We start from the raw sequence: 8,960 nt of genomic DNA on the forward strand, positions 1-8,960 counted from the left end.
AGAGCGAGCTCGACGAGGGACGCAAGATGACGATAGTCTCCGACCTAGAAACTAGTATGCTAAGAGACACAAAAAATACAGCATGGACCGGGAGTAGTTAGGCTTTTCTATTACAGAGGATTCCGCAGCGGGAGGTACGAAGATCTACTGGTGGATAACGCGCTTTCGCGCCCCTGGATCATACGGCCGGCCTCCTGTTCGTCTGCAGACCGTTTCCGGCGAAGGCTCAGTTGTTGTCGTGAGCCCCATGAGCAGGCATGACCAAAACTGGGGGAATTCTGTGTGTCAACCTTGTCGTCGGGATACGAAAGAAACACTCAAGAGACAGCACTCGGAGAGGACTGTAAGAACGAGACAGCGGTCAAGGAACAGAGTCTTCTTGAGGGCACCTGCTCCAGAAGCCAACGACAACGCCGGGGCCACGGCGCGATAGAACACAAGGGGACGGGGGGGTGGGGAGCAAACCAAGCGCAAGGCAAAAAAGATCACGTGCCAAGAGTTGAGCTGATCTGCTGCCCGCCCCTCCCGGGACACGTTCTGCGACCCAGCTTTGGGTGAGGGCCATCTGTCAAGCCAAGCCTTGCCCTCGGCAAGAGACTACCTATCGGGATCAGAAGGCTTTGAAGACGAGGCAGCCCGTCGGCTTATGTACGGAGACAACTGTCCGGCTTAGCGTTATAGTGCCACGAGGCGTTCCCTCCGTCTCTACCCTGATGTACATTCACGCCGTAGCGTCTGTGCGAGCTGTAGTCCCAGGAGAAGCATCGTTATTAGTAATTAACAGAGGTACTCTAATCGGTGTCGGGCGTTTTTTTTCTCCGTCGGGCCCAGTAACGGACAGTACCCATGAGGAGCAACTAGATGCGGTTGCATATTGCGGCGTTGTCTCTTATCGGGAATGAGAGACGGCTCACAGCTGACAGGTTACATTGTGAGTCCCAGCGAGCCCCGGATCCCGCTAGTCGTGATGGTTGTCTCCATTAGAGAGAAGAAGTCACCAAAATAAAACGTTACCTTCCTACGCGCTTTCCGCGTCTCCCCCCGTCGCGCCCGGCCGTTAGCGTTCTGTCGCAAATCCGTCTCCTGGGGTATAAGGCGGCGGTTCGCATGGGTGTAAAAAAACGACTTTCCATCAGTATTTGTCTTCAGTTCGCGGAAGACTTCCGACGCTTTTTCCCGGTAGTCGCTTACGACTTCTTTTTACGCCACTATGTCGATCTTCAGCTTTTGTCGTAGGGATGGCGCGGCCGTCCCCTCTGTTAGAGGCGTGAAGCATGATGTGCGCTTGTCTCAGAGGGCGTGTAAGAAAAGTGTGTTCTTGTGTTTTTTCTGTTGGGCTATGATAGCCGGGACCTTTGTTAGCCATGGGAAGGCGGGTGCTGAAGCCGAACTGATCAAACCAACCGAGGTGTCTGCCCGTCTCCATGGCGCGCTTATGAAGGCGGATCGTACGAGGTTGTCGAGGAATATGGTTTTTTCTCCCTTTAGTATTTTAAGAGCGTTCCGTGTCTTGGAAGCGGGGACTTCTGGACCAACTCTGGAGCAGATGCGCCGTCTTTTTGACGAAAGTTGTGATCAGTTGGATCTCCCAGATCTATCTTCAGATCATCCTCATGGCAGGGCAAACAGGATTGTGGTGCAGGTTGCAGATCGACTCTATGTACATCCTCTTGTCGAGCATGACCCAGTTTTCCAAGAATACAAGAAGAAAGTAAAAGAAGCGTTTGGAGTGGATGTTTTAGTCCGGGACTTTTGGAAGGACCCAAGAGGTGTTGCATCAGAAATTAATTCGTTTGTGTCGGAGGTGACTTCATCACGGATAAATCACATCGTTTCGCCCCTTGATTTCTCGCCCAACACAAAGCTGGCTGTGGTCAACGCGTTGTATATCAAAGCTCCATGGCGATTCCCGTTTAAGAAAGACGATTCGGAATTGAAGCCGTTCATGACGGATGTGTCTCTTGCTTCTGGAGAGGGTGAAGGAGGCTACGAAAAGAAAGCGATTTTTATGAAACAGCGGTTATCTGAAGGCAGCGTTGAGTTCTTAGATAGTAGCGATAATGGCAGCTCGATGATCACTGCCATCCGTCTCGAGTACACAGACCCATCTCTTGCTATGTATATCTTCATGCCTGCTTATAGCCTCGAAGATTTTGAAGACCACCTCTTACAAAATCCCAGCATGATCGACGAGATGATTGAGAAAATGCGCCATCAGCGATTGATCCGGGCCCGTAATAATGATGCCTTGCGGAAGGGGGAGAAAAAAGCATTTCGCTCTGTGGTGGAATTTTGGGTTCCACGGTTCTTTTTATCAGCTGAAAGGAATCGTATGGACGTTGTCAGCGTCCTCAAGGAGCTAGGTGTACATGATCTTTTCAAAGATCATCCGGATCTCTCTCGGTTATCCGGTAACACAAATTTACATCTCGATTTGTTCCGGCATGCAGCGGATATCTCTGTGGATGAAGAAGGAACTGAGGCCGCGGCAGCTAGTTTTCTTGACGCCGCTGACGGCCTTATTAGAGAAAGAATCACTCGCCAGATCGTTTTTGACCATCCGTTTCTCTTTCAGATTCGGTTCCAGCCCTCGCGTAATCTTGCGCGGACGGGGCTTTCCGCTTCAGAGGATGTCGTCCTGTTTAGTGGGCGCGTTGTCGATGCGAATGATGCGCAGAGACAGAGTTAATCAAGGCGATAAAGAAGGGAAATAGGGGCTGTTTTAAGGCGGATCACTCGCTGTTGAGAACTAAGAATGGATGATGTAATAGAACAAGCAAGGATGGGCTTGCTGGGTGCTGGGATGGGGTTCATGCAGAACACCATTTTCATTGCTTTGTTCCTTTCTTGGCTTCTTCATATCGGGTATTCCTGTAGTTCGTTTTAATGGAAGATTCGATCAGGTCCTGTCATGTTGATTTAAGGTTCGATCTCTCTCAAAAAGCAAGTTGGATTGTCACCTTTTCTTATTGTGGCAGCGAGTTCGCTCTATCAAACCTTCTTTGACGGTATCGGAAGAAAGTCGCGGTTTCAGGCGCCGGCTACGTTAGATGCGTGCTCTTTCCTATAGGAATGTGAAGTTGTTTTCCGCTGATTCCCTCTTGCGGAGTGGTATTTAGTGATTTGATTGGAGAGATGAGGATCATGGTGTAATTTAGTTTGTTCCTACATGCAGAAAGGATACAAAAAAGTGCGTTCATCAACCCGGTATTGTAAGTCTTCCGATGAGCCCCCCCGCATTCGTGGATTCGGAACTTAAAGCTTGTCAACTTCATAACGGTGTACATTCGTAGACTTCACGGCGTTGCCTTCTAGAGAGGCGTCCCCGTGAACGATCAGCTACAAGACGGCTGACTTCCCTGGTCACGAACCAGAGACGCAGGTAGCAAAGATATCTTGTCAGTGAGAGGCCGGGAGGAGCGAAGACAGAGAGGGGCCAAGCCCGGCTGTTGTGAGAGTAGTCAGAGAGATAGTAGCTTGATAGAGGCGCCGGTGTGTCTCAAACACGTTCGGCGTTACCTACGGGTGTCTGTGGTGGTTCTACGCACAGGCGGTCAGCTCGACTGTCCGATGTTCATCACTCGTTGCTTTCAGTTGTTTCCTTTTCTTAGTCCATGGACCTAGCTGCCAGGGTTCGAGCCCCCATTCGACACAATCTACCACTTCGGCCTCTGAAGATCAGAATGATGAAAGGGAGAGAGTCCGTCCGCTCTATGGTCACCGTGGGAATATCTCCGATGTCACACGGCTTTCTCTCGTTCAGCCAGCGAAATTCGGTGTTCTGTAGAGAGCAAATCTATGAATGAAGAGAAAAGAACTTAACAAAGTCCCACAGAACAGACTAACCAAATGCTAGCACCTTCGTAAAGCAAACCGTGGATTCCGTCGGTGCGATTACTGCCACATCGACCCTCCTACTACTACTACTACTCTGTCCTCATCTGCCGTTCCATTCTATTTTCTTCGTCAATGTTTCACTCCTTGCCTATCCGCCTGTAATTCTAATGGACCTATCCATCGTCCTCTGCAGATCTTTTTTTTGTTTAGTAGGGTCTCTCTGGATTGTCATTTTTCTCAGTCAACACCCACAAAGAAAGAACCCGAATGTCTTTTTCTCCTCCTCTTTTTGTGGCAAAAAACATCATCCGTAGTACCTTACTAGCTAGCTAGTATCATCGTAACATTTCCCTCTTTCTGACGGAGAATGAGGCGACAACGGCGGCTTTCTCGACAAACCGTCATCAGGCGTCCTCTCCTCTCCCAACGTGTTTGAGACAACACGTCAATAAGTGAATAAGAGAGCACTCCTCCGTGTAAAGCCGAGCTGTATTGGGGGAGTATTTGCAAGGGGTCATGGGGAAAGGGGGACTTGGAGATCTATCCTAGTAGTTGGAGCGAGAGAAACAGAGAGGGGCCGGAGCACCCATCGAGGTCAAATCGAATGACTTCAAGAATCGATTGTCTGAACAATCGACAGTCATCTGTCCTGAGATTCGCTCAGCTAAAAGCATCGTATCGTGTCTCTCTCTTTGTCTAGGCCTCCTGTTGTAACGACGAGACGTCCAGTAGTTTGACGAGGACTCATAGAAAGGCCTTAAGCGTATACATATGAACATATCCATATATATGCATATACAGAAATACGTATATATTTCAGCATGTGGAAAGATCGATTGATTAATGGGTCCACACGTAAGCCGTCCGTCGCTGCTCTGGGCGCGGACCGGAGAAGGACTTCCGCAAGCTTCCCCGTCTATACGAAGGACTTATATCTACACAGTGAGTTCAAGAGGTGGCAATAAGAATATTGTTTCTTATGATCCGCATGCGATGGTCCCGACATACGAAGAAAAACCAGCAAACGACCCAACGCCTCTCTCTTGCTATCAGCCCCACGAAGAAGTCCCACACTACAGACAGGTATATATACACATGTAGATATGTATATATATATATATACATGTGTATATACGGATGTATGTATCGATGAATATATCCACGTGTACATGTACGGGTATGTATCTCTAAAATGTCTATATACACATCTCTCTCTATATCAATAGAAACATGTATCTACATGTATGCGTTGACATATATATATATATCCAACTCTACTGTCTACCTGCCTGCTCCCCCTCTCCTTGCTTTTCCAGAGCGTATAGCTAATGAGTGAGAGAAGGATGAGTGTAGGGTGATCTTTCCTGTGCTGGATGAATCGACGAAGCCCCCAACCGATCTCTTGTCGTCACTCCACACGAATCGAACAATCGACGGAGAGAAAAGGTACGGAAGCATTTCCCATTCATAACAAGAAGATAAAAAAGATCGAAGAAATACCACACACATATACATCTAGATATCTATACATACACATATATATAGATAGATAGATACATAGGTATATGTACCTCGGCTTCGTGCGCTTCACATCTCGACACAGGAGAGGAGAGGATTGTGGGAAATTCCTTAGATTGAATCTAGACAGATAGAAAGAAGATCAAGTAAAGACAGATCTATAAAATAAGAAAGAGAGACAGATAGACGACAGAGGAAAGGTATGCATGGAGAGAAGTACGTAACAACGTCGTCCCGACCGTCAAGAAGAACAGCTAGCTGCCTCTTAGGGGGAGAGAAGGAAAGGTAAAGAATTGTGAAAGACGTCGACTGAGAGAAGAAAAGATTCTTCTTGTGTCTCAGTTGAGTTGTATGTTTTAGTTCATCTGAACGACACCACCGACACGTGTCTGCGTGTATGTACCCTGTAGAATAAGGAGAAATCGAGGGCCAACTTCTTCTTCTTCTTCCTCTCTCTTACGTAAATAGAGAGTATTCTGCTCTAAAAGATCAGGTCAATATTGTTCTCCAGCTTTGTCGAGGAAGATCCTGTATGGATAAAGAATCCCGCAAGTCATAAATCACACAAGCAAAGTGAGAAGAACGTTGTGCTGAACTCTCCTACTAGACATGACTGGCAGTCGCTACTCGGTATGACTTCTACAAGTCTACCTGGTCGTCTACAATCCATAGATTAATCTATCTAGATAAATAAAGATATACAAGACTGAAGAAGGACTTGGAGACACGTCTTCTTCTATCTCCTTCTCATAAATATATATATATATATATATATATACCAAGGCAGGCGACAGTAGGAAAAGAGTTTTGTCCCAGTTGGAGCATGCACGCCACCAAAGAATCTCTATGTCTCGTCTCCGTCGCCTTCAGACTCACCCGTATGCATGCACGGAGACAGAAAGGGAGTCTCCCAACCAACTGAAAGAAAAAGACATTCCTACCTGAAACATGAGGGACTAGTGAGACACCATGAAAGCAGAGGTAGAAGGAAGCTATCAACGGAGATATAGAAGATCGAAATCTGTCTGCTAGGATTCATAAGCTCCACATCCCAATTTCTTCTCCCGAAAAAGACATGGCGTTGGCTAGCCATTCACATCCCTCTTCCTATACCAACAAGACATACGAGTGTCATCGTATCCCACCTTTCCTCCTCCCCACACACCGTGTCTCCCTCGCGGCACCTCAGCTAGCTAACTAGCTATCTAGGTAACCAGAAAGCGGCGAGACAGGAGACCGCTCATCGACTCTAACAAACCTTTTCTCTAAGAGGAGGAAGAGAAACAACAGATGGAGACACCGTCGTGACAGCGATAGCTTGACGAGAGCTCTAAAATATCTACCCCTCCCACATCCATAAGGATGTACCTCCTCATTCAGTTTAATAGAGCCTACCATTTGAACTTCCTTTATTTGCCGAAGACGATGAAGAAGAAGGCATATCTTCTCCGAAAAGAAGCATATCTACTCCGTCACTCCCACTTGTATAACTGCTACTACCGCTAGTATGGTTCATCCCCGGCTGTACATACACCCCAGCAGCACCTACACCTCCCCCGCCTCCTCTTCCAAGATGTGAAGGCGGGGAGTCATGACGAGAAGAAGAAGTGGATGAGGAGATCAAACCTGCCTCGGGCCCTGTCATGATAAGATTGTGTGAATTCGAAGCAGAGGCCGTCGCAGTCGAGGATGAAGAAGAAGGATTAGCCGACGAGGAAGAAGAAGAAGTTTGATAAGCAGAAGAAGCATCAGCATTGTGCTTACGAGAAAGATGCTGACTGGGAAACCCCCCCGTGTTTGGATCGAGGTTATTCAAGCCTTTGCTTCCTTCTCCAACTCCTCTCCCGGCTGACGTCGATGCAACTGTCGCTCTTTGATCTTGAGATGATCCATCGATTCTTCCTCGACCTCCTAGCATGCTCGGGTTGATCTCACCTCCTACACTACTAGTATGCTTCGGCGGAAGGCAGTCACTGGAATACCAACTTAGCCGGGTGGCCTGGAGAACAGAAAGAAGAAAGAGAGAAAGATGAAGAAGAAAAAACAAGGAAGGAAAAGAAAAGAAAAGAAAAGGAAGAAGAAAAAGAATCAGAGGAGATCAAGACGTATCAACAGAAGAAAGAGAAACAATGGGGAGGTGATGAGAGGACTCAACAAGGGGAATATGAGAGAAACAGAGATATCTAGAGAGATTCAAGATGAATAAAGAGATACATCAAGGGATCCACGATAGAGAGATAGATAGATCTAGAATGAAGGTACAAGAAAGGGAAGAAGAGATGGAGGGCTGGGCCACACGTCACAGTTGGGGTGTACATACACTGCGCCATATTTCCATCGTCATAGTCAGGGGGGAGGACCCACCCTGTCATTCGCCGCTGTTCCTTATACCAACTCTATCTATCTACAGTTGTCTCCCTATCTCTAACCTATCTATCTACCCTTAATCTATCTATCTCTTCCTGATCTATCTGATCTGAATCTACCTATCTGCTTTAGCTCTATGTATGTACGTGTCAGCAATCCTTCATCGGTGATCTCTCAATTCTATCTGCCCATCGCATCACACAAACTCGACAGGCGTGTGACTACTGTGCAGGAGACACGCATTTCCGTCTCCTCCTTCTCGTCTTCCTTGTCTCCCCGCCGTCTCTCTCTAAAGCTCATGTACACACATACAACAACGTCATACCTTCGCTCCTTCTCTGGGGAAGACGGTCATCTACATCTAGATAGACAAATATATAGATAGATAGACAGATATATAGATAGATATACATGCCTATCTAAGATATGTCTTCTCGTTATCACTGTATACCTTGATATAGATTCGATGATCGCATAGAGGAAGAGGATGATCTTCCTCTAAGACATCTAGCCAGACAAAAGGACACCCTTCAAGGCCTCCCTCCTGATGCGAAGAAGAAGAAGAGACAGTCCAGGGATTCTCCTTCACCTTCACTTTGAATCTAAAGCACACGAACCAAAAGATAAAAAGAAGATCCAGAACAAAAAGAAAAGGAAAAAGAAAGAAAGAAGTTACCTAAGGAGGTTCCACCTCTCTTATTTAACTTCCTTAAACTTGAAGAGAAAGACTTCGAGAACATCCCTCTCTATCTATCTATCTATCTCTAATCTATCTATAAACCCCTTGCTCCTCATCTGTATTAGATAGAATCTTCTTCATCTTGTATCTAAGGCAGTTGGAAGAAAGATCTAAAATTTACACCTACTTCGCTCACACCAGTCACTCGAAATACACGAGTACGTACACACCTATGTATATATACATATATATCCAACTATATACATATAAGACGTATCGATAAATATACAAGTAAGCACACATGTAGAGATACAGAATATCGAATCTACTTTTCTGCCTCCTCACTCTCTCTCTAGATATAGATATACATATATATACACATATATCTACACATAAACGTATATATCAATATATATATATACTCCTCTTCAGCTCTCATTCCCCCTTTACCTTCTCCTTTGATACAACTCAGCAGGCAACTACATACGCCTAATACATGCACAGCATGCATGTATCTATACATATAGATGGATATATATATATATATGTATGTTATGTA

At 46.2% G+C, this 8,960-nt stretch overlaps 3 protein-coding genes across 3 annotated transcripts in view; all 3 read right to left on the bottom strand.

Annotated features, from left to right (window-relative positions):
• Nucleotides 1-13: 13 nt before the first annotated feature.
• On the bottom strand, nucleotides 14-391 carry CSUI_005448 (uncharacterized protein). Its single transcript, XM_068065624.1, has one exon. The coding sequence runs from the start codon at nucleotides 247-249 to the stop codon at nucleotides 145-147; it is 105 nt and encodes a 34-aa protein (XP_067922398.1). The 5' UTR covers nucleotides 250-391; the 3' UTR covers nucleotides 14-144.
• A 369-nt stretch (nucleotides 392-760) lies between these two features.
• Nucleotides 761-3,380, bottom strand: CSUI_005449 (uncharacterized protein). Its single transcript, XM_068065625.1, has one exon. The coding sequence runs from the start codon at nucleotides 1,776-1,778 to the stop codon at nucleotides 1,485-1,487; it is 294 nt and encodes a 97-aa protein (XP_067922399.1). The 5' UTR covers nucleotides 1,779-3,380; the 3' UTR covers nucleotides 761-1,484.
• A 1,111-nt stretch (nucleotides 3,381-4,491) lies between these two features.
• Nucleotides 4,492-8,960, bottom strand: part of CSUI_005450 (dix domain protein) — a gene marked incomplete at its 5' end in the record, with an annotated part of 4,770 nt that continues 301 nt past the window's right edge. The window contains 3 exons of the mRNA XM_068065626.1: nucleotides 4,492-5,883; nucleotides 6,751-7,354; nucleotides 8,174-8,324. Coding sequence (XP_067922400.1) covers nucleotides 5,837-5,883; nucleotides 6,751-7,354; nucleotides 8,174-8,324 — 802 coding nt within the window. The remainder of the gene's footprint in view (nucleotides 5,884-6,750; nucleotides 7,355-8,173; nucleotides 8,325-8,960) is intronic.

This window comes from Cystoisospora suis (assembly GCF_002600585.1).
Source record: "Cystoisospora suis strain Wien I chromosome Unknown contig_2639, whole genome shotgun sequence".
In the NCBI taxonomy this organism is placed as follows: Eukaryota; Apicomplexa; class Conoidasida; order Eucoccidiorida; family Sarcocystidae; genus Cystoisospora; species Cystoisospora suis.